We start from the raw sequence: 27024 nt of genomic DNA, 5'->3' as shown, positions 1-27024 counted from the left end.
CTTAAACCTAAAACAAAACCTATAACCTTAATTAACCTAAACCAAAACCTATAACCTTGACTTAAACCTAAACCTAAACCAAGCTCGGTCAACCCTCTGTTTGACGGGATTCTTCGTCCGGTGCATCTCTTGTGCACATGTACCCTATGTACATGCAATATATATGTGGGGTCCACTGAGATGTTTGTGACAAATCTGTTCCGTCCATCTCTTTTCTCAAATTATTTTAACAGTTACGACCAAAATTGAAGCATATCCAGATATCAGGTGGGCCCCAAATCAGGTTTTCAGGGGCTGATCTGTCCGTTGGGCCACTTTCATAGGGATCCAATGGCTGAAATTTGACATGTACGGTTAATTTATAGTCTTGAGGCCATAGATAAAGTTTTGAGCCGAATGGATAGTGGGAACCCTGTAATCTTGCATTCTGGATGATTTTCAGGCCTCTTTAATGTGACTAACTTGATTTTCTCAGGTATTTAGCATATAAATTTGTTGATTTCGGTCCCCCTGGAGTTGTACCTTGCCTTGGTGATTCTGTAGCGTTAATTCCATGCATTTAACATCTTTTTCAGTCCACGCTTATAAATCCACCTTACAACATAAACATGATTAAAGCAGGCCGTTAAATAATATCATGTTCGTAAAATCAGGTAATTATTGGGGTCTAATATGCAATATTTGATCTTCAACAATGGGCCAAATAACTCCCAACATATTAAGTGCATGCGACATCCAACTCTTTCAACGGGTTTTCCCCACCACCAAGATCACCTTGTGCAAAAATTGTTGGGGAACCATGGAAGCACATAGAGATGAATCAAGCAAACTACTCCAATCGCAATAACCAAATTTAAACATAAACAAACCGAATTTAATGTGGAAAAAATCCATGTGGGGAAAAACTTCAGCATAAAGTGACCGTGATGCACTATGAAAGCAAAATTTTACAAGAGATAGAGATCACCTGATTTGAATAAGCCTCGAATCTACCTTACAGGCCCAAGCTATACCCTTAAACCCTAGGAACAAATTAGAAAGCCATCTATATCTCCCAAATCCCGATTTTATATAAGCGTGGGAGAATCACAATCGAAATCGGAAACAAATGCCGCATTTGTGCAATTCTAAGCACGTGCTCAATGGCATCAATCTCCTTTGATGTCATCGAGTAAACACTAAAATGTTCTAGAGATAAAATTTGGATTATTCAGATTTTTCCGATTGATCTTCAATGAGACTTTGATGGCATCGACGGCCTGTCAATGTCATCGAACCAACCCCCTTCGATGGCATCGAGCAAAACACCCCAAAGTATCCAGGAACCAACATGGGATTTCCGGAATTTCTCGATGGCATCGACAAACCCTGATGCCATGCCGAAATATTTGAGACATCAACAACAAAAATCAATCACATGAAAGGTTAGACAGGTTTGATGTTGCATGCACATGAAAGGTCGAAAGTTATCCACTGGATGGACTATAAGATGTGGTCCAACCGGTTGGACCTGAGACCTCATATAAAAATAGAGATACACAGATTTTAGATATCCACTTGGTACACAGAAATCAGTTTGCATTATTTATACACATTAATATAAACATCAAGAAACAAAGCAGCTAAATAAAGCCACTGTCAGTCTATCAAAGCATACATCAAGCAAACACAACCACACATATATTTACAGAGCTAATGTAATATGGGATGGAACAGTACCAAAAATCTCCCCCCATCAAATGATCCTAGCCATCTGATGAAAACAGACTTTAAAGCCAATTGTCCACATTCAACACAGGCTCACCATGCAACCCACCATATGAATGGTTTATGTCACAAGCACAACATGCAGTCTGTAGGTAGCATTTTAATTAACTAAGCCAACACTCATATAACTGAAATTCAAAACATTAAAAAGAGAACGGATTCAGATTCTCAACCCACCCTCAGATTCCGCCTGAAACTATGCTGCAGCGACGACGGCCCGGCCGTCCTTCTCATCCGCACCCTCTTCTTGATTTGAATCAGCTTGTCATAGACACACCATGGGAAACTGATGAAGTGAGCTCGGTTCAGGCCTTCATTGTAAGTTCCAAAGTAGCGAGGATGATACGTTACATGGTACCATGCAGATGCCTTTGCTAATGCCTCACCATCTGTGGGTGGGCCCACCTCGCTGTCCTTTTCATCGAACCACCCCCTCACTTCCTTCTTCAAGGACCGCACAGCTAGGCTGATTGCCTCGGCGGCATCCCTGTTCTTCATGAAGGATTTCTCCAGCTTCATGATACTGCCACTGATGATCTCTGCCTCTGTCTGAATCCCATAATGCTCCATCAGCATACCGAGCTTGAAGTCATACTGGTCCTTGTACCAGCACGCGTCGTCAATGTAGTGCTTGAAACCATCGACTTCCATGTCAGTATCATATGACTGTCGGGCTATCTCCCTTGTGAAGGATCTGATGTGGTTGGTTTCTGGGGAAATGCCCTTTATTGCTCTGAAGAGCTTCCCAATCACTCGGGTTGATTCATAGGTAGGCTTCTCGGGCTTTTCCATGAAGTCAGGGTATTCCTTGACAAGGAGATTTGGCGGGATTTCGGCCGGGACACCGGTCTTGGGGAAATCAACAGCGATCGAGAAGAGCTTTGCAAGCTCTATGCAGGCCTCGCTGTTGGCCATTAACGGCTCCTTGTCGGCAAAGACGGTGTGGGCATTTGCGATGACACCTAAGCTGTCGTTGACCATGTAATTGGTGAAGTATTCTTCTACTTCCTGCATTGTGAGCACAAATGCCATTCATGGAAGTGATTGGAGAAAGATTTTCAAATGTAGCTTGTAGCTCAGATACAAACACACCCAAAGAGCAGGTCCCAATATAGATGGATCAAAACCCAAAAAACTACACTGGAAGTATGATCCTAACTTTATAAATAATTGGCAACTAATGGGCAGTAAAAACAAAGTAAATCATCTGAATTGAATAAACAAACTTCCATTAATCAGAGATCAAGAATTCTATTGATCTGAATTTTAATGTATATGACAAAAATATGGTGGGTCCGACTATTTGGGCGGTTTGGATTTTTGGTACATGACCCATATACAGTAGGGGAGCTGTGCCCAGCTCCCAATCGCTCGGGGTAGGACAGAGGACCAGAGTTTTGGAATTTTTATTTTCTGAGGTGGATTGAATGTACTCCATTTTCTGTCCCGATGGTTTGTGACTCACCTGAAGTTATCCGGATGGAAATTTGGAGCAGGAAAGCACCTATTTCAGGGTAAAAGTGCCAGAAAAATGGTGGGCATAGATACTACTTTTATTTATGATATCTGACACGCTGATAGAATTGTCATAATCTCATAGTATACCATAATATTCAATTTCTGTGTATATAGTTCCTTTTTTATTATTTATTTATTTTTTTTAATTTTTATTTTACAAAATATGGTTCATATGTTTCAATAAAACAATGCAGCAATTATTGAGTTTCTCCCAAATGATCTAACATTTGTAGTAAAATTATGAATACAGGGCGCGTTTGGATGTCCAAGTGAATTAAATTGTGAACATTCAGTTAATTGAAGGATGTGGAAAGTATTAATAACCATTCCTGTTATTATTACCTTCAAATTACAGTGACATTCATCTTATGTCTGACTTGACAGTAACATAACTGCATTTTGGAGCCCATAACCTCAATGTGTAGCTGCATTTCATTTCAGTAGTGCATCCAAACGTGCAGTTCAATCACGACAACTAACAAATTGGCACTAGTCTGTAAGATTTTAACAAGAGAAACTTGTAAAAATGATTTAAAAAAAAAGAGAGGTTCACATGGCATTGCCACCTCATTGAAAAACAAGCATCAAAACATGAATTGAATAGAAATGAATTACATTTTTGTTACGGAAGATTGCAGTGTGTAAGACTCATACCTCAATTTCAACATCATGATCTAGTACAACAGGCGGTTCAGCATCATATTCCATGGGCGGGATTTGACAAGGCGGAATAAGTTCAGGGTCCCAGCTCACAAAGTACACATCTCCATCCAAATCACTCCCCGAGCATTCGTTTGGGTGCGGTCTAAAATAATGAATTGACGGACAGTTATAAGCATTTGAGATGGCAAAATGAATGAAGATGTATGTTCACCAAAAGGAGAAGAAAACGGTAGCAATGCAAAGCAATTAGGTTGACAACACTTCTCTCTTGCATGTACCGAACTTATCTCATGTGCTGATGTGTTAGATTCAAGCCAATCTGTTCTCCTCTTGAGCTTAACATAAGGGGCTTTATGGGGAGTTATTTGATATTCCAGCTGCGTATGACGCTTGATACACAGGCATTCATAAATCATGCAGAAGCCATACATTAACTCAAATTAAGCCGTCTAAACTGTGCAACTCACTGTATGAAAATCACAGTACCAAAATCTGGCTCGTCGAACAATCCTAACATTTGATTTCTGAACACTTGTTTGTTGAAATAGGAATGTTCGATATTTTTCATTCTTAACCGTCCTATAAATGAATGACAATCTGATAGTCAGATAATCGAATAAATGTAATTTTGGTTCTTGATGCACATAAACTGGGATGCATAATTCGGACAGTTCAGTTTGATTTACTATGTTGCATATGCAATTTCTACGTAACATTTAAGCACCTGAGTATCATCTCTCACACTCTGCCTATAACACTAGGAAGGATGATTAGAAGAGGATCTTTAATGCTTATGGCGTGATCAATTTTCTTGTCTTGCTTGTGCTCAACTCATTTTAACCAGACCTGACTCGGCCCAGCCCGCCCGACTTTATACATACTTGTTATATCCCAAGAACATGCCATTCCAATCCTCAGTTAGGCAATCCATCCATCTTGAATGTAGACCAATGGTTTCATTCCTCTAAAATGTCCATTTCTTTGTGCATGTGTGGGCCGCTTGATCAATGGATAGATTAGATAAATTCAAGTGAGAAATAGAGATTTAATCAGTTTTTTGGGTCAGGTCCAGGCCCAACCAACTTTTCTCGGGGTCAGGCTTGGGCCTGCTGTGCTAGGCGTGGGCTGGGCGCAAGCCAAGCCTGGCCCAAACACAGACCATTGCCACCCATAAATTGGAGATTAGAGAGTCAGTGGTGAATTTGAGGAGTTGCCAGGGATCCAATGGGGGATGGGCCATGGTAGCTGCAAATCATATAGAGGTGCTTTATCTGAGCTCGGGGACTTAGAAACAAAAGGCTTTGGAGATGGGAAAATGAGGAAACATAGGTTGTTGCCGGTGAATAGAGAGTTGAGAAAATTCCAAATTTCTCAAAGTTTGTTTGAATGGAAGGATGAAATTTGAATTCTTTGAAAAGGACTATCAAGGTTTGTCTAGCTGGTTGGGTTAATTGGGTATAGTAGAGATGGAAAACAGCATTTCCATGGAAGTTGGATCAAAACAGGATTCTATTTCTAGTCCATTCGGCTAGGGAGACAATAAGGATTGTCAAATAAAAAAGAGGTCTTTTCCTTAGCTCATTGTTGTATCATGTGATGGGCTTGGCTCGCCGGTATCCCCATGCGCGGGAGGTCGAGACCCTAGCATCCATGGCAATGCTAGTGATTGTGGTGCTAGAACTGGATATTTCTACTATCACTGCTAAAAAAGAAAAAGAAAAAAAGGTAACTAGATACTGGTTCTGCAAGCAGGGAGGATTACTCAAGAGCATGAGTGGAAATTTGGCTGAAGCAAGAGGAGAAGACTCTCAAAGAAGTGGATCAAGAGGAAGAATTTTATTTAGGGTGGTTGGTGCAAAATATCATGATATTTGGTGCAAGCAAATGCACCCTTAGCAAAGAAGGAGGCTCTAGAAAGACCGGAGCAGATAGAGACAAGGTTCTGAATATCAATATTAAAGAGTGTGGCCATGCCAAAAAACAATACAAACTGGATTGTTCATTGAACTTGTATTGGACAGTATCTGCATGTTTTTTAACAAAAACATAAAAATATCAGAAAAAAGGAAATTTTGGGAACATGAGAATCTAGCATTTATAAGTGGTTTTTGACATGTATTCAATGGTGTATCGGATTATGGTTTTGTAAGAACGTTGTGTCAGCCTGACCTACTAAAAACCGGGATTTTTAGCCTTTTACATTTGAGAATTAGAAATCTTTGGTTGATTGTTGATTCTTACTATAATGGATATTGTTACATATTTTAACTGAACATCATGGGAATCACTCGATTCACTGCATATCCATCAATGTTCCTAACCGAAGCATACATTCCAAACATGACAGTTGTATAGAAGTTGTAACACCCCATACTTTTCAGTACTCGGGTGTTACCATGAAAATCTAAATCAATTTACACGTGTGTGGAAACACACGTAGCTTTCCTTACACATCAACATCCAATGATCCTCAATTCATCCATCTCAATCATCTAGTACAACATTCATTCATATAACAAGTGTTGAGGATCAAATACTGCATATTAGACCCCAGTTATTGCTTGGATTTACGAACATGATACCGTTTAATGGCCGCTTTAATCATATTTGTGATGCAGAGTGTATTTACGAGCATGGACTAAAAAGGGAGCTTAAAGTATGGATTTAATGCTCTAATGACACTAAAGGCAAGGGACGAACTCTAGAGGACTGAGATCAACGAATTTACATGCCAGAGATCCGAGAAAATCAGACCGTTCATGTTAAAGAGGCTCGAAAATGGTCCAGAATGCAAGATCACGGGGTTCCTGTCATCTGATTGACTCAAAACTTCATACATGTGATGGGGGCCATAAATTATCCGTACATATTAAATTTCATCCATTGGATACCTCTGGAAGTGGCCCAACGGACTGATCAGCTCATTAATTCCTTAAGTGGGGCCCACATGGTCTTTGGATATGCCTCAAAGTTGGTGTCAACCCATTACATGAGGAGATAAATCAGATGATCAAATCGGATTTTTCAGAAACATTGCAATGGACCCCGCCTAGTGTGGAATGTGTACGGTGCAAATGAGCACCCGCCGCGCGCCAAACGAACCAAGACGGTCAGGGAGTGCTGACCCGACTCCCTGCCTAACACGGAGTTTCCGTTTCCTTCTAGCGCAACAGGGAGTTGTGGTTGAAGTCGGGTGGGCCACCATCGTCACAGATAATTCCGATCTGGACCGTCCATTCATTCTAAAAGACTAAAACGACCGTACAAAAGAGTGGTTTTTCAGACCCATACACGGATATGAATGGAACCAGAGCTACTACATCTTACGGACGGTCGGTTCAAAATTCAATGGGCCACACTCAACCCATTCCAAAATCGACCATCTCAAAACAGTTTTATGAGGAGAAAATAATGGACGTAGTGGATTTCTGAGACACCAAGCGTGTGGACCCCACCGACTCTCAAATCGAATAAAAGATAAAACAGAAAACTCCGTTTCTGCTGGCGTGAAACAGGGGCGCCGTTTGGTCATTAGTGGGCCTTCATCATGGCCCATGCAAACGATCCAAGCGGTCCATCATGCAGAGGGGCTCGAATTGGTTGACTCCATGCTGACCGTGTGCACTCATGCAGGCACACGTGCTGATCTCAACGGTCACAAACAGATTGCTTTATAAAATTCCGCAGCTTGTCTCCCCTATGAGTCACGCCGAATCTGATTCGAAATCAACTCTTGCCAACCTAAAATCTCGTGAATGATCTGATTATCGGAGTAGATTTTCTCATAAAACGATGTAGTGGACCCCACCGTCAGCGCCGCGCAATTGGAGGACGTCCTGTTTCGCAGCCGGACGCTGTCCGACTTCTGCGGCATGCTGTACATCCTTGGAGGCCATCTGACGGATGATCTGAACCGTCCATCGTAAAGTTCAGCCAGAGAAGTCCCAGGAAACGTGGATTTCACGGACGAAATTCAAGGAAATAAGGAGTTTTTGAATCCCCAAATTTTGCTGCGTAAAGGTGTTAAGCGGCTGCAGTTGCGGAAGCCATTGAGGAACGTCTCCAACACGTCCTCTGCTAGGAGAGAGAGCTGGGGGCCGGCTGTATCAGCCTATAAGAAAGAGAAAGAAACTGGAAGAAAAAGGAAGAAAAGGACATGAGGAGAGTGCGGCTGTAGAGGAAGGTGGCACGGGAGCAAGAGGTTAACAGTGAAGGGAGAGCGCTGGAGCAGGAGGGCTGAACGTGGAACAGTTTTGGCTGGAATGAGAGAGAGAGACTTGGCTGAGTACAAGGCAGTCGTGGGAATGGAGGTTGGCTGCTGGACGTAAGGCTGTTCTTCTTTTCTCTCCTTCTTGTTCTTTTCTTTCTCTTTTTATTTCTATTTTCATTTGATTTGTTCGGGCCATTCATGTGTGGCTAAACCTCTTAACTAGGGCTAAGAGGTAAAGCCTGTAGCGAGATGGGAGAGTCTATTCTATGCTTTCAATGTAAATTCATGGACTAGATTTGATTTTAAGTTGATTATTAAAGGAATATTTTTTCAGTCTTTAATGGTCTGTTGTGACTGAAATTACAATGGGTTTGCAATGGCTTTGAATATTTCTTTTTCTCTTTTAATGTTTATGACGTCAGGAGGCCCTGTTGTTCACCATCGTCTCCTGGGCATGGTTGGATGATAGTACCCTTCCTAACTTTCATGCACTGTTGATTGGTTGGTAATTAGTTTAATCCTGTTGTTTGCTTTGTCGCCTGGGCATGGTTAGATGATGGAATCCATTCTAATTCATATACCTTTCATCTTTTGAAAACCAGATCAAGTAAGTTCAACTTAATTCCATAATCCTTGATGCAAGCATAAGATCTCCCTGATCTCTACAAGTGGATCCTCTGAATCCCTAGTTTCCCTTCCTTGAATTGTTTAAAGTTTTAGATAATTATTCCACAATTATTCTGAAATTCTATTTGATTTAGATTGCATCTTAGGCTAGTTCTATTTCTATCTAGTTTCAGGAAACGTACAAGTTTCAGTCCCTGTGGATTCGACCTCGGTCTTACCGAGTTTATTACTACATCACAACCCTATACTTGGGGAGTGAACAACAAGCCATCCATCTGATTGATTTTCAAAATAGTCCATCATAGTAGAGACGTATATTTTAAGATCTCAGTTACTTTGATAGATGAATCAAACCATCCATTAGGTTCCCAATTTCCCGTGGGGTGACCCACCACTTAGTTTCAATATTCGAGACAATGAATTTTTAAATATAACCGTTAATTTAAACTGTGACCCACTTACAAACTAAAATAATTTACTTATTTATTTATTTTTATCCAAGCTCTATGGGTGTTGAGTGGATGAATGAATAGGCATGACTCACAACAACAATTTAGAGGAAAATAAAATAAAATAATGGTAATATATATAAATGATAGTAATAATATTGTAATAATAATATTCAACATTCTAAATGCATATTAGGTCATCTATTCCCTAACTCAACCACTGATTCTCAACTAAGCGGTCCCTAAGACCATTTTAACAGCTGATATTCAAATTTAGAATGATCCAACCATTAGATCGACTGAAATCCACCATTAGAACTAGCAATTTAAGAGTCTGGCTCACTTAAGATTTAGGTCAGCCCCATTCTTGAGATCATGGCCTTAAATAGGTAGATGAATTGAATGAATGGAGTGGATTTCATCCAAACATCTCTGTGGGCCCCACGGTCATTTCGTGTGTGCACAAGAGGAGGTGCACTCGCTGTTCACGGGTCCGGGGAGCCCGGTCAAAGCGGGCTCACCCGCAATTTCTTTAAAAAGAGAGAATTTCCCTCTCTCTCTTTTGTTTTCTGCCCGCACCTTGACAAACAGACAACGTCCGTCTGTTCTGATTGGTGGCCCACCTACACTTGCCATATGGATGATCCAAACCGTCCATCTGATGGAGAGTCCTCATCTTACCAAAACCTCGTTGTCTATGCGAGTTCATGCACACGTGCATGAGCGCTACAATAGGCACAATAGAGCTATGAGTGAGATGTTTTTCCAGAAATAGAAATCATCCTCGTGCCAGCTTGGCGATCCGCATGCGATCACATCCTCTCCATCCCAACCGTTCTTCTGAGAAACAATCCATGCCTCTCCTTTAGTGCCGAAAATGGGCAAGCAAATGCCTGCTAGATGAGCCGGCGTGGGAGACATTTCCACTTTGGGAAAGTCTCCCTGGCGCAATCCAAGCCCTTCGCCCGAGTTCATAGACCATCTCAATCATCCACGCTAGGGTAGCAACAACCCTAACTTCTCTTTCTGAAGGAAGCCTCTATCCCACAAGAAGATGGTTGCGGCCGAAAAACTCGTGAGATGCTAGGGCATCTCGATCAGGGGCAATATTAGTGGGCCCCACAGCCGTTTTTGGACACATCCGATCCATTCAGATGTCTTGGATGACCATCTTAGACCATGGATGGAAACCTGCCATGAATGATGCCATCATCTTCCCCGTCCAACTAAAAAACTCATCATGATGAGGTGTGGCCCATTTCTCGATCAGAGACGTTCCATCGGTGGGTCACGGTGAAGGAAACTCATCCCACGTAAATGTAATGGGCCAATACCATGCAACTTAAATCAGCGCGTGTGACCCACCATGTCCGAGTAATGTGGCATAAACTTTCGGCTGCTAGATGGCCTGCCCTAACTCTTTAAAAAGGGGGAGCTATTCTTAGGATCCTCACCAAATATCTAGGAAAGGAAAGAGAAAATTAGAGGGGGAGAGAGAGAGAGAGGGAGGAGTGAGAATCGAGCGGGCTGTGGTGCCACACCACGCAAGACCTATCCGAGTCTAATTGGCTAGACCAACTCAGACTGAGTCGGAGTGCAACTAGGGGTCCCAAGAGAGAAAGAAGGAAGAAAGGGAGAGAGAGAGAGAGAGTGCGAGAAAGAGAGTGAGAGGATGGGTGCGCTTGTTGCACTCTCATCTGAGTTCTAGTCGAGTAAGACCGAGTTTTCGGAGCTCGGGCCGCGTTTGAGTCGAGTCCAAACACTGTGGGCTCTAGGAGAGAGAGAGAGAGAGAGAGAGAGAGAGAGAGAGAGAGAGAGAGAGAGGATGAGTTACTGCTTCGCTGGGTACCGTCAACGTGAATCCTCTCCCTCTGTCGTCAAGCTATTGCACAAGTCGTGCCATCATCAGAACTCGAATAAGGACCTGAAGGCAGCTGACATGGTGCAACCCATTGTTGCAGCCACTCAATAGATTGAATGGACTGCTGCAGAGCCACTGGTTGATGCCGAGTTGGCCAGGCAAGCCCTCTTGATCGACTTAGTGCTGGATGACTTGAGGTCCCCTCCATCCATTTAAAATGAGCTTCGATCCAGAAGTTATATCCCAGCGTCTGGACCGGCTTGAATCCAAATGCCGCTTGGGTCGACTTGACTCGCTTCTAGCAATTGCGGAGAATGTCTAAGTAATCTCCAATGTTAGGTGTGGTAGGGAAGTTGAGTTCAACTTGTGGACGACCAATGACAAGGGACTCAAGCCCTATTCGTTGATTGTGATGCATTTTGCCAAGAAGAGGCCTCAACTGAGATGCATCAGCTGAGTTGACTCGATGAACTTTCATTGGGTTGTCAAGTTCTGGTGAACTCAGTCGAATCCAGTTATATCAGCTTGGTAGTGAAGTTTGACTCCACGCCTGAACCGTGTTATTCTAGCCGAATTGCCCCTTAGCAAGATAAATCCAAGTTGAGTGACTCACTTTGGTAGGTAAGTTGACCCAACTTATTATAATGCTAATTTGAGTTTAATTAGAAGTTATTTCTATTATAAGGGCATGAGAAATCTTAAATTTCCCATGTGTAGGATCTTCCATATATGAGATTGACTATGATGGTTCAAATTGAATTCAAATCAGGTTTGTTAAGGGATTCCCCAAAATCACCCCAATAGTTACCACCTATTAGGCTTATTATGGAATATATGGGACTTGAATTAGATTGAATCGATCTGGTTCAGATTAAACCTAGTTGGGGTGATCGGGCTCGGGTTTGGGTCAAGTCCCACTCCGGAGAATTTGATTCTATGAGCACTCTCTTCCTAGCGATAATATAGACGGTTCAAAACATAAGATGATGATTTATTGCCCTTAAGTTTTCCATTTTCCTATTAGCTTAAGTGATAGTTTATGCTTCAATTTTGCTTGATAATTGATATCTCTATCCCATAATTATTTATACCAGTTGTTGGAATTGAATTCTAGATTATGTGCTCAATATTTATCCTGCATGAATATCTATATGTTGCACTTGTATATTTTCTCAAGCTTGTAGATTGCTTGTGAAACTTGAATTGGTACATCGTGCGGAAATCCCACTTATAGATGTACATCCAGACTTGGGATTTAACTTGATTGATTGTGATTATAATAGACATTCGACTTACTTGAATGATGGTTTAAATGGAATATTGATGTGGGCCTACCATCCATGGGTTGTTGTGTTTAAGTTGTTTTTAAGAATGATCTTTTATCGCATAGTTTTGATATTTGCCCTATGTTACTTGGTTTTGATATTTGCCCTATGTGGCTTTGTTTTGGTATTTGCCCTATGTGGGCTCGATGTATTATTTTTGTGCAGCCATGCGATGGTAAGCCCCATATACTGAATTATAATTGACCACTAGTCGATGAGCTTCCATTAAACATCCTGAGGAGGAGGTCTCATGAGTCGGGGATGGTAGAATGGGACACTATGCCCGAGTTGTCGGCCTAGACTGGGTTATGAACCCCTCGTCGTGACCTTTGAGCTTTTTTAAATTAGCTGGTTGTAATCGGAATAATAATGGCATTCATAGTATACGGGCGATGACAGGTGGCTAATTCTGGATGTTGTAGCATGTGCCCTTAGTCGTGGTAACATTTTGTTAACTCCCAGACCATCGACTATCGACCCACTTTGGGTGAGCTTGGCACTACGCATGTACGATGTACTTTTGCTAGTGACTAGCCACATGCATGGGTTTTGCCCAAAAGTCAACTAGATGAGTATCCTCAGTTGATGTGCACTCATGCATCCATGCATTTAATAAGAATGCATTATGTATTATTTTGAATGCCTTTTCATTTATAACTATGCTTACCTAATGCGACGGTGTGTAATCTTGAGGAGAATTCACACTGAACTGGCCACTCATTTATCGAATATATAACCGTATAGGTAGTGCAGGTGGCCTACATGATATTCGTATTCATATTTATGAGGAGCGGGGTACAATTGTCAAGGATGCATGATTATATTTGCCAAGAGTTGCAACGTGATTTTACAGCTCAAGATTTGTTATAATTTACTTTGTTTCACATGCGATATTATTTCATTTAGTAATTGTAAGTATTGAGACATTGGTTTGTAGAAGTCGTTATGAGTAGCCGCTCGAATATTTCAAATATATACGAGATTCTCTTTATGTTTGGTTTATTCCTATTCCGTTAAACTGCTTACTCTGAAAAAGAAAATAAGGAAAAAAATATATATGTGTGGAATTTGGCTATCCTTAAAGATTAACACTCGGGTTTTTGGAATACGAGTTATATACTCGGGTTCTGAAAACTCGGGGTGTTACAAAAGTAGAGGCATGTGAATATACAACTAACTACATTAAACCCTCCATGAGAATAAGAAGGAAATGATCGTTGTATGATAGCTACATGACCAGCCACGCTTTATGGGACAATTTTGGGCAGTAAAGGAATAACATATTCATAGAATGTGTGGCTTGTTGATCGGGTGCCTTCAATTTGTTGTTGAAACAGGTTTTCAATTCAATTGACAGCAGCGTTGATTTGATCAAGAAAATCCCACAAATACATGTTTACTCTTTGTACACTTTTGGGCATTGTCGATTTGATCGATGGTGTGTCGATGGGAGGTGATTCGATCGACGGTTTGTGCAACTTATGTGTAAGTGCACGGTTTTGTTTCCAATTCTATACGGGGGTTATAAATACCATGTTAATATGGGATTAGGGTTAATGAAATTGTGAGAGTTTGAGAGCCACGGGTTTTGAGAGGGAGAAAGCTAGGGTTTTCAAATCAATAAGTTATTCCATCTCTTGTAACTTTCTAATTATAGCAGATTGTTCATCGCTCGGTGCCGTGGTTTTTTTTCGAAAGAGTTTTTCCATGTAAATTTTGCGTGTTCTCTGTAGCTGCTTGAATTTTTCTTCTCTATTGTGTTGTTTGATTCTATCTGAGGTTGCTATTGTGCCTGACAAGTCATGTTAAGACTTGTTGTGTTCCCAGCATAGCTGGACATGAGGATGTTGAGATGGATAAATGGAAAGCCAAGGATAGAATTAGAAATGAATGCATTTAAGGAAACTTAAGAGTAGCACCTAGGCAATAAGATAAGGGAAAGTAGTCATAGATAATTTAGTCATGTGCAACAGAAACCAAGAATTGCAATGGTTAGGAGCAAGTCAGTGCACTGAAGGCTCTAAAAGGGCAAGGGAAAGGCCCAAAAGAATGCAGGTGGAGGTAGTGAAAAAGGACTTGATGATCTATGGTTGAGGCCCTGTTTCGACGCAACTTCCAGAAACCCCTTTTTCTGACAAATGCCTTTTTTGTTGACTTCATTGGTCAACTTATTCGTCGACTCACTGAAAACCAATCTGATTGGCTTTCAGCAAGTAGGCTTTTAGTGCTGATTTTGTCAATTGGGGCATTAGCCACACTTGCAGATGTGCATCCAAATGCTGAAGCCAAACAATGTCTAGCTCAACAATGTTTCAGCAGCATAAACCCATTTTGCAGATGCGTCCAAATGGGCCCTAACTGAAGGTATGCCCCCTGATAGAGTGCAATGCCGAAACAGGATTCGCATAGCCGACCCCGATTAGTTGGTATAAGGCCTAGATTATGATGATAATATAACCAACAACAACTCCTGATACATGTACAATCTTACCCACTTGGCTTCTCCAAAACATCCCTTGCCAGAGCTAAAATAAGTTACAAGGGTGAGTTTGCATGATGAGTTTTCTTTCATGTCCCATATGAAAGGATATGTCCTTAACAGAGGTTCATGGTCAAGCAATTACATAAGTTCCACTGAAGCTCAAAAGCAAGAAATTCATGCAGATTCACATACTCAAAACATTAAACAGGTTATTAGGACAGAAGATGTAACTACCACTCACAGGATTCAGCACAAGCATCTAATATATTGTTATAATCATTCAGTGCAAGGTTATAGTAAATTGAATAATATACAGATTAGAAGTGATAATGCAAAAACCACAGAAGCATTTGAAGTCTCGAAATTAAATTCTAAATGTAAGTTGCATGAATGTCTGACCTTTTTCCTTTCTGTGGAAAAACAACGCAATCAACCATATGGTGTAAGGCTGGGACGTTGATGGCCTGCAACACACGAATGTCACCTGGGTGGAGACATGGGTTTTTGGCAACGAATACTCTGCCCTCGATCACAATAGGCTGCTGATCTGACTCATTTCCCCCAAATTTAAATGAATCCTTATCAAAAAACTGCTTACGCCCAACACCAGATATTTGCACAAACACCTGCCCATATTCAAGAGTCCTAGTTTCATCTAGGCATCCCATCATTGATCTTCCTTCTGGAACAAAAATCCGTGACTTAGTCCTCAGTTCTGATAGCTTTGATGCCCGAAAAGTTTGGAGCATCATTGAGAGGAATGGCTCAGCATCTGGCTTATAACCACACATCAGCATCTCTCTAAGGACCCGATTGTTTTCTCCCGGTGACATGACTTCAAGCACCTCCTGTGCTCTCGTTGGATCCGTTAAAATCATGTCCAGTTGATCTACAGATTCTTTTTGCTTCGTTTCAAACACACAATCTCTAACTCCGAGCGTCGACAAAAGAGTAATCAACTGCCGATTGAGGTAACAAGGTTGATATTTACTCCACCCCAAAACATCCAGTTTTGTGTTGTCCGATTTATACTTGTGCATGCTTTTTCTCAAGGACAACTTAAATTGAGACATGGGGTCCACAGCTACAACACCTTTGTATCCACCATATCTAATTTGATAAGCAGACGGCGTTAAACCTCTGATATCGCACTTAATTGCCACTCTTTTAGCTAAATCGGCTGAAATTTTTCCAATTCCGTCTGAGAAATTATATTTCTTGTTTCTGATCTCTATATCAGGAATACGTTCAATGTCAAACCTATCAACACTCGAAGTTTCTTTGGACGACCCAAACGATTGACCCAGTCGGGCCGCATATTTCGCCACGTTCCTTATCTGACTAAAGTCACCCATCCACCTCCTTATTCCAGCTGCATTGAGTCCTCTTCTTGCTGCGAACATCCATGCAGAATTCTCCCGCAATTGACTTGAGGAGAATGCAAGAAATTCAAACTTCTTACTGCCAATAACTATTCCATTTCTCAAAGTGGTGAGTATCCTTTTATAAATATCAGTATGTTTTTCACCATTTTCCGGAACTGCCCGTTGTACCAAGTCGGCCGACCGCATTTTGTCCCACTCCTCATCGACAAAAGTAACACGAAGGAAATTATCTATATCTTCAGCATAGTGGCGTAATACGCGGTTCGAGACATTGATCTCTGGCCCACAAAAGTACACTTTAGTGGGAGTGATTTGAACTCTATGGACATAGACCAAACCAGGATCCAATGAAATAGTGGTGGATTTTGGAGGATGCTGAGATGAGCGGTATTTTCTGTACTGTTCACGAAGCCAATTTGCAGGTTTGAAGTTGGAATCCTTTAATTGAGAGAGAGTCTCCAAGGCATGTTCTACGTAGTGATTAGGTACCAAACAAGGATCAACCAACCTAAAGAAATCATCATCGAGTGTGGGGCCCATGATGATCCCATTCTGAACTAAACTGTTTATCTTAAACAGAATCTTATATGGTATTTGAGTCCTTTGGCGAGGCCCGACGATGGGGACAAGATCCAAACCACGAGAGAAAGAAGGACCACTCTCCACGATGAATTGACCTTTAATTTCTTTAAAATGTACGAAGTTCTCACGGATATCAGGAAGCTTGCAGCTGTATGGAACCTCCAAACACAATGCAGAAGATTGGCCGATTGAAGAAGAGGGAGTGAAATCGATTGCTCTGACCCATTGATCATCTGATATGTCCTTGTAGTAGTTTAAAATCGGATCTTCATATATAGCTTGTGGACTGATTGGAGGCTTCTTGTAAATCCGAGGAGAAGCTTGCACCTAGAAATTAGGAAAACATATCAACCATTGCCATTTAAATTTCTGCTACAAGAAACAACGGGAAACATTGAAGAGGTTACTGTTTGGTGCACTGCATTTTGTTAATGGCCCAAATCAGTTAATGACAGTTAATAACCCAAACCAGCAATTGGGTGGGTCCCACCATGCATCAGCATGGTAGAAAAACCTCACTGATCAGATGATCTTAACCATGCTGTCAGTGACTGACAAATGGGCATTAGAAAAGAATTCTGGCAATGGTCAAAACTGAACAAGAAAATGTCCCAGACTCCCAGTCATCGGAAGGGTAGGACCATCCAATCCATGGAATTTGGGAGTGTGATCTATCCACTCTGCAATCCACCCAATGAACAGATCAGATCTCAGATTTGATTTCCCAACATTAAATGCCAACATTAAAGAAACTTATCTTGGGAAAAAAGGAAAAGACAGCTGCTGAAACAAACACAGTTAGAATGAGGAAGGAACCAGAGCATCGGAAGGGAAACGGAATGCAATATTTGCTCTAGTCAATGTTTTAAATATCAACGATATCGGCCGATATATCCCACGATATAGCTTGTATCCTACCTATGCGATACAAAACACACAAGTAGTGCTGATATATCCCACGTATTCGATCCAGTGATCATTTTCAATTTCCGATCTTCTTCTTCTTCTTCTTTTTTTTTTTTTTTTGAAATTATGTTAAATCGTGTCAAATGGTTCCAAATCCATTTGTTCTTCATGTTTTGCATGAAAATCATACAGATAGAGCTTTGATTTCAATATCCATTGGTTCTTCATGTCAATTGAGACTAATTTCGAAGTTTTTAGGAGTATTTGATGAAATGATTATCACATACACTCTAATTTCGAAATTTGAGTGTAGGTGGTCTGATTTGGGGAAAAATAAAATTTCTGCAATTTTTATGCAAATTGCTTGCAATGTTGCACTCCAAACATGAAATCGAGCATGCATTAGGGCTGATCTACTGATTTGTCAAGTCCTTGTCAATTTTCGGAAAATAAAAATCATTTTTAATTAAAAATTAATTAAAAGAAATTATTATTTAAAAAAAAAAATTCCTTTCTACCAGCTGTCAATTAATAATTTCTATGTATTTAGGAGTGTTTGATGAAATGATCTTCACATACATAAATGTTATGCATTCAATTTGAATATAGTTGCATTAGTTTAGTTAGACAATGCATAGTTTAAGATCCTATACAAAAGAAACCTATTATGTGCACTTCTTTTTTGAGATGTTATGATTTAAAAGTGTGTATTAAGGTCTTTTTTAACAATCCATGAAGTTTCATTGAAAATTCAACAAATTTCACAATGTTTTCCCATGTTTCCCAAAAAGTCCAATAAATTACCCAGTACAAACTATATATCTAGTGCAATAAATGATATGTATCTATAATCTATATCCCAAGGATGCGATACGTAACGTGATACCGAAATTTCGAACACTAGTTCTAGTATGGCTCAACAGTACAGGGATTAAAAGAATACTCATTTCCAAACAAGAAGAGATCCAAAAATCTCACTTTCCTTGCTAGCATATAAGCCCACCAAAGAAATATTGTTGAAATGTCGATTATCCTAGCTGAGAAGCAGATCCATATTCATGAATGTTTACAAAGCTATTTTAATTGGACAGTAGTTTAAAAACTCGACATGTCAACTTGAAACTCGACCGAGTTGGCTCGATTGGATTTCAAGTCTCTCGACAGAAACTCGATTCATTCAAGTTCCTACCAAGTCGCCTTAAGTTTCTTCATTTTGTTTCCAAGACTTTATAGATTTTTCTTAGATTTTCTAAGTTTTTTCCTTGATTATACTAAATTATACACTTGAAATATATCTCTACTATAAATAATGTGAGTAGCATTTGGGCAATTTTTTCTCCACAAATCGTCATCGAAAGAATTTCAAAACAAAATAATATTGATGTGTCTGGCCCTTTAACTGGGGTAGTTCTGTCGTTTCTAATGAGAGTAGCCCATAACCTTACCTTTTTCTTTCTTCTTGCAACAAAAAACTCTGTGGAGCCCACCATGAAGTCCTTGTGACATCCACTCACCATCAGCTAAGGCAATTCATGCTATGATGTGAGCCCAAAAGCAAGGCATATTTAAAACTCAAGTGGACCAAATCAATCCGTGTAGTCCACACCTAGCCAAATGTTGAAACCAATACAGGCATCCTTCCTCTGTATTTGTGTGTGTAGCCCACACCTAGCCACTCCCTTCTCCGCCGATCTCTCTCCTCCCTCTCTCCACCCCCTAATGTATATAACTAATTATTTAATTATGATTATTTTGTTTCGATTGTTTTCAAGTTGTCCATTGAGTCTTCAATACCACCGAATTCGATAGACTTCTGAATCAGTTATGTTTTCAAGTTTTAGAATCATTGTTTATGCTGAAGACAATCTTGAACTGTTTATAAAAGCATTTTGTTTTTCTCCTTTTGATGTAGAGTGTGTCACGGACAGTTTCATGGCCAAGATAGATCAGAAAAGGCCCAGTCGACGACAGAAGTGATCCGGACCGTCGGACCTTGGATCGGGCGTATCTCACAATCCGGAATGAGTTATCTGACGTAAAATATATGATTTTGGGGTAGAACGAGCTACTTTAGCCAACCAACCCCGCTATGCCGGGTTTCGCAGCCCGGAATTGCGAAAAATCCCTGGATAGACGGTCATTTCCCTGTTTTAATTTCGTTTTTACTATAAATAGTAAGTTTTAGTTTGATTATAACTCTTCATCCGTCGGGCTTTAGGAGTTGCGCCCAACGTGGAAAGAGCTTAGAATAATTAGGAGAACGGTTTGGTGAAGCCAAATAGGACACTTACTATTTTTGGCCGAAAACCTTGCGCACTAGTAGACATCACGACTGTCTATAAATAGTAAGTTTACTATTTATAGTAAGTCGCAGATACTAGGAGTTTTAGTTGTAGTTTGATTCTGATTTCTTTCCCATTGCTTGGTACCCCTATTTAAAGGGTTGTGAACTCGTTTTTATTCATTCATTAATCAAATTCAAATGTATTAGAATTTATTTATATTTCCTGCTTTCTTTCCTCGTGGATTCGAGAAGTCTCTGTGAGGAGTCCAGAGAAGTTCCGTGGATTCGGAATAGTTATCCTCTTGAGGAAGACGGTGCTCGACCTCACGTCCTCCCCTGCGTCGCAAAACAGATGGACATAGGGATTTATCACAAACATCTTGGTGGGCCCTATCTATGGCTAAGTAACCTGCTCTCTAGACTTAAATGTCCACCGACCAGTGGCTTTACACTGATTGCTGTTGATGTCGGTGCCAACTTCCATCGACCGCATAGCGGATCTCTTGGTGGAAAACCTAAGGCAACTCAGTGTTCCTGGTGGTAATCCTCCACCGCCAATTGCTGAAACTCGTAATCGCCCTGATCGCAGGATAGTACCGGCAGTGCATCCAAGGTCATTCCTGAAGAAGGGGGCTCCAGTGACGAGGAAATCGACGACATAATCTTCCAACACCTTAGACATGGTGGCGATCGAGTAGATCGAACGGATGGAGAATTCAAGATGCGGGTTGATATTCCTAGCTTCAATGGTCAACTAGACATTGAGGATTTCCTCGATTGGCTTTCTGAAGTTGAGCGATTTTTCGACTATATGGACGTCCCTGAAGCAAAGAAGGTCAAGCTTGTAGTCTACAAGTTGAAAAGAGGAGCTTCAGCTTAGTGGGAACAACTGCAACTTGCGCAAACCAGGCAGACGAAAGCACCAATCCGCACCTGGCAGTTGATGAAGTAGCTACTACGTGCCCGATTCCTCCCTAGCGATTATGATCAGGTATTATTCCAACAATACCAAATTTGTCGACAGGGTAGTCGGTCAGTGAGAGAATACGCAGAAGAATTTTACCGCCTGGCGGCGCGTAACGATTTGGTCGAGACTGAATCGCAGCAAGTTGCCTGATTCAACGGTGGATTGTGTATGACTATCTAGGATCAGGTCCAGATGTAGTCCGTCTGGATGATGAATGATGCGATCAAGTTGGCTACTCGTGTAGAAGCGCAACTTGAACGTCCTAACATACGGACCTATCCTATTGCAAGGATCCCTGTGGCAGGTCCACCCCAGGGAATTGCACAACCCAAGGGGAAGGAGCCCGTAGGAGCACGCACTCAACCTCCTACGTTTGAGAACCGATATCAGGGAAGCGGGCAAGCTAGACCCCAAAGGAGCGTATCGACTGCTGCTGGTCCAAGTAGAATCCCGAACCCCTATGCTTGGCCAAAGCCTGATAACTGCTATCGTTGTGGCCAACCGGGCTACCTATCAAATACTTGTCCCCAGTGAAAAGTGGCAAATCTCGCCATCAATGATGGTAGTGCTGATAACGCTTATGAAGATCTAGATATTGAAGAATAGGAGCATACCACCAAGAACGAGGCAGATGACTCAGGTTGGGTTCAGCAAGATCACGGCGAGTCGCTCGTCGTGAGGCGACTATTATATGCGCAAAGAAAAGAAGTGCATCCACAGCGGCATAACATCTTCCACACTAGGTGTACGGTGAATCGAAAGGTTTGTGACATAATCATTGATAGCGGAAGCAGCGAGAACATCGTCTCCAAGGTCATGGTGGAAAAATTACAATTAAAAGCGGAGCGTCATCCCTCTCTATATACAATTGGTTGGATTAAGAAGGTCAGCGAAACAAAGGTAACTGAACGGTGCACCATATCCTTTTCAATTGGCAAACATTATAAAGATGAAGTAGTATGCGATGTGGTTGACATGGAAGCATGTCACATACTGCTCGGTCGGCCCTGGCAATCTGACCATGATGGCACTCATAAAGGGCGAGATAACATATATATCTTCATCAAGGACGGCGGGAAGACTATATTGGCCCTTATGGATCCCGAGGGACCACCTGAAACTTCTAAAGTGGAGGGCCGTTTTCTTTTAACCATACGGGACTTCGTGGAAGAATCCAAAGAAACAAGACAGACTTATGCATTAATTGTAAAAGGGGAAGAACTCGAGCCTACCATCATCCCTGAAAGACTAAGGCCCCTGCTACATGAATTCAAAGAAATCTGGCCCGATGACCTTCCCGATGGGTTTCCCCTCATGCGGGATATCCAATACTATATCGACTTTGTCCCTGGATCCAGTTTACCTAATCGTCCTCATTATCGAATGAGTCCGAATGAGTGTGAGATTCTGCAGGGACAAGTAGAGGAGTTGATCCGTAAGGGTCTTATTCGAGAAAGCATGAGTCCATGTGCTGTACCAGCTCTATTAACTCCAAAGAAGATGGGAGTTGGCACATGTGTGTCGACAGCCGAGCCATCAACAAAATCCCATAAAATACAGGTTTCCTATTCCACGGTTGGATGATATGCTGGACATGCTAGAGGGTGTAAAAATATTCTCTAAATTGGACTTAAGGAGCGGTACCATCAGATTCGAATACAGCCGGGTGATGAGTAGAAAACGGCCTTTAAGACCAAGGAAGGATTATACAAATGGATGGTCATGCCCTTTAGTCTTTCGAGTGTGCCTAGTACATTTATGAGATTGATGAACCAAGTTTTGAAACCTTTCATTGGGCGGTTCGTTGTGGTTTATTTCGATGATATTTTGATATACAGTTAAGACGAAACCACCCATACACCTCAAGAAGGTCCTTCAAGTGCTCACTAAAAATAAACTGTATCTTAATTTAAAAAAGTGCAGCTTCATGACTGATAACCTATTGTTTCTGGGTTTTGTCGTAACATCCACGGGCATTCGGGTGGATGAGGAAAAGGTGAAGGCAATCAGAGAATGGCCGGTTCCTACAAATATTCACGAAGTGTGAAGTTTTCATGGACTGGCAACATTCTATCGTCGATTCGTGAAAAATTTCAGTACCATTGTGTCACCAATCATAGATTGCATGAAGAAAGGGCAGTTTCAGTGGACTGACGAAGCTGACAGGAGCTTTGCCGAAATCAAGCGTAGATTATCCACGACCCTGGTTCTTGTACTTCCCAACTTTGACAAACTGTTTGAAGTCGAATGTGATGCCTCATATGTCAGAATTGGAGGAGTTTTGTCTCAAGAAGGTAGGCCGGTAGCCTTCTACAGTGAGAAACTTAGCGATGCACACAAGAAGTGGTCTACATATGAGATCGAGTTATACGCGGTAGTTTAGGCACTGCGACACTGGGGACATTATTTGATTCAAAGGGAATTCATACTTTACATGGACCATCAAGCTCTCAAATTCATTAATAGTCAAGCTAACATTAACCGTGTGCATGCTAGATGGATCTCGTTTTTGCAGGAATTCACATTCATACTAAAACACAAGTCAGGGCAACAGAACAAAGTAGCTGATGCACTGAGTCGCCGTGCAACTTTGTTAGTCACTATGAGCAATGAGGTTGTCGGGTTCGAGTGCCTCAAAGACATATATGCCGATGATGACGACTTCAAAGACGCATGGGTTAGATGCCAAGAAGGTTACCCCAGCGACTTACATATGCAAGACGGGTTCCTTTTCAAGGGAAATCGACTATGCATCTCGAACAGTTCGCTAAGGGAACAGATAATCCAAGAGCTACATGGAGGTGGCCTTAGTGGACACCTTGGGCGAGACAAGACGCGAGCTCTTGTGGAAGAACGATATTACTGGCCGCAATTGGTACGTGATGTGGGAAAGACAGTCCAACGTTGTTTTATTTGTCAGACCTCCAAGGGGCAATCTCATAATATGGGCCTTTACACCTCGTTACCCGTACCTGACGGCCCTTGGGAAGATTTATCTATGGACTTCGTGCTTGGTCTCCCACGAACACAACGCGGCATGGATTCGGTGTTCATGGTAGTAGATCGTTTCTCCAAGATGGCGCACTTTATTCCATGCAAGAAGACTCTCGATGCAACACACGTGGCGAATCTATTCTTCAGAGAAATTGTGCAGCTACACGGAGTTCCCAAGACTATTACTTCTGACCGTGACACGAAGTTCATAAGCCAATTTTGGCGGACTTTGTGGACTCGATTCGATACACGACTTCAGTTTAACAGCGCCTACCACCCACAGACTGACGATCAAACTGAGGTTGTGAATCGCACGTTGGGAAACCTCCTTCGATGTATTTCAGGAGAAAAACTGAAGCAGTGGAATTTAGCCTTGTCTCAAGTGGAGTTTCCATTCAACAACATGGTGAATCGCTCGATAGGGAAATCCCCGTTCCAGGTTATTTATGAACGAGTACCTCGCCACACACTAGACTTGGTCCCTCTACCCAAGCTCCCAGGTATGAACATTGCAGCAGAACATATGGCTGACAAGATCATGGGCATTCATGCGGAGGTACAAACCAAGCTACATGCCTCAAACAAAAAGTACAAGGAGCAAGCGGACAAGCATCGGCGACAAAAAGTGTTCGAGGTGAGCGACCAAGTAATGGTCCATCTGAGCAAAGAACGATTTCCGACCAGAACGTACAACAAGTTAAAAAATAAAAAGATTAGACCAGTACCAATCATCCAAAAGATTAATGACAACGCTTATGTTGTTGATCTTCTAGATGACATGGCAATCTCACGGACTTTCAACATTGCGGACCTGACCGAGTATCATGAACCAGCGCAGGATGAGAACTCGAGGACCAGTTCTTTTGAAGTGGAGGGGACTGATGTAAAGCGGGTCGCGGACAGTTTCAAGGCCAAGGTAGATTAGAAAAGGCCCGGTCGACGACAAAAGTGATCCGGACCGTCGGACCTTAGATCGGGCATATCTCACAATCCGAAATGAGTTATCTGACGTAAAATATATAATTTTGGGGTAGAACAAGCTATTTTAGCCAACCAACCCCGCTACGCCGGGTTATGTAGCCCGAAATTGCGAAAAACCGCTGGATCGACGGTCATTTCCCTGTTTTAATTTCATTTTTACTATAAATAGTAATTTTTAGTTTGATTATAACTCTTCATCCGTCGGGCTTTAGGAGTTGCGCCCAACGTGAAAAGAGCTTAGAATAATTAGGAGAACGGTTTGGTGAAGCCAAATAGGACACTTACTATTTTTGGCCGAAAACCTTGCGCACTAGTAGTCACGACCATCTATAAATAGTAAGTTTACTATTTATAGTAAGTCACGGATTCTAGGAGCTTTAGTTGTAGTTTGATTCTGATTTCTTTCCCATTGCTTGGTACCCCTATTTAAAGGGTTGTGAACTCGTTTTTATTCATTCATTAATTAAATTCGAATTTATTAGAATTTATTTTTATTTCCTACTTTCTTTCCTCGTGGATTCGAGAAGTCTCTGTGAGGAGTCCAGAGAAGTTCCGTGAATTCGGAATAGTTATCCTCCTGAGGAAGACGGTGCTCGACCTCACGTCCTCCCTTGCGTCACCTTTTATATGGGTATCCATGGTGCATTTGTCCAATAAAAAACTCAACAAAATGAAGTAATAGAAAATAACAAATCTCCGTTAGCAAAAACTAAGTACTTTGGTATCTAAATATGAAATTATGAATTAATGCAACTGAACCACTCAATCATCCTAGAGAGGCCAAGATATTTCCAATATGTGATCAATCCATTTAAGGGTTTAGACTGTAGAGCAGAAAAGAGCAGATCAGACCCATCCAACAATCCAACGCACAGATCAAGCCTATTTAACCACCTAAGGTCCCAACTTGAAGAGAGCCTTCCAACCATCAAACTAAAAGATTGGAACCACATCATTTGGAGATGAAATGATGTGATAGCTATTTTGTACTAGATCAATAGACCAATTGGAATGTGGGACCCATAGATCCAATTTGATGGCCCGTCTAATGGACTGATTGACTTGTGGGGCGCACAAATTCAACCGGATGACTATAAAAAGTTTATGAATAAATTGTATGGTATTCTAGATCTTTTTATAGTTGCATAATCCCTATAAACTATCGAGCTATGTCCAAAATCCCTAGTCAGTACATAAAGTTTGGTGAGATTTGAAGTCTTCTTTTTTAGTTTCTTTATATCAGTATTTGCTGGAGAACTGACCCTGCAGAAGCACCTTAATCTAGATTGAAACAAATAAGAAAAAACGAAAAAAAAATCCAAGCAACCACACAGAGAACACACAATTTTTTACATGGAAAACCCTTGTGGGAAAAAAAAACCAAAGCATAAAGCGACGATCAATCTAGTATTCAGAGAAGATTGCGGGGATGGAGTGAACTTACAGCAAAAACCCTAGTTATCTCTCCTTGGAGTCTCTTAAAACAACCACAAATCATAATTCTCTCTTAACCCTAACATAACTAACCCTAAAAGTCGCCCTTTCAAGAGGAAAATGTCAAAAATACCCCTCCAAGGGTCCACTAAAACTTGGGCCTTATTAGCATGTGAAATATGGGTTATATGGGCTCATAAAAGTGAATAAACACATAATGATTTTGGTGTCACAATTTTAACAATCTCTACCTTGATAGCAAAATCACTTTCTTGTCTTGCCAATCTTCTTCTAAGCATCACTATCATCGCTTCGTGCACACTCCCTATCCATTCCTTTCTTGCCAAGCTCAGAGAAGTCGAGCAAAACTTGAACTTCTCTGTAAGAATTACCATTGTAAGCATGTCCACCGGATTCTCACTAGTGTGAATCTTCTCAAGAGCAACATCTCATTATTCTATTATCTGCAGGATAAAGTGATGACGAATATCAAAGTGCTTAATCCGGGAGTGATATAGCGAGTTATTCACCAAATTAATCACGCTCCCACTGTCGCAATGCATAACCATGACTTCTTGCTGAAGCCCCA

The 27024-nt window shown here is 41.3% G+C and overlaps 1 protein-coding gene across 1 annotated transcript in view; it reads right to left on the bottom strand.

Annotated features, from left to right (window-relative positions):
• Positions 1-1561: 1561 nt before the first annotated feature.
• The window catches only part of LOC131227618 (probable RNA-dependent RNA polymerase 1), a 71855-nt gene continuing 46392 nt past the window's right edge, over positions 1562-27024 (bottom strand). The window contains exons 3-5 of the mRNA XM_058223424.1: positions 15302-17196; positions 3940-4090; positions 1562-2775 (exon numbers count right to left, since the gene is read on the bottom strand). Of these exons, the coding sequence (XP_058079407.1) occupies positions 1936-2775; positions 3940-4090; positions 15302-17196 (2886 nt within the window). The 3' untranslated portion in view covers positions 1562-1935. The remainder of the gene's footprint in view (positions 2776-3939; positions 4091-15301; positions 17197-27024) is intronic.

Source organism: Magnolia sinica, chromosome 15 (assembly GCF_029962835.1).
Source record: "Magnolia sinica isolate HGM2019 chromosome 15, MsV1, whole genome shotgun sequence".
In the NCBI taxonomy this organism is placed as follows: domain Eukaryota; kingdom Viridiplantae; phylum Streptophyta; class Magnoliopsida; order Magnoliales; family Magnoliaceae; genus Magnolia; species Magnolia sinica.
Note: the sequence above shows the minus strand (reverse complement) of the source record. Positions and strands in the feature narration are given on the sequence as shown.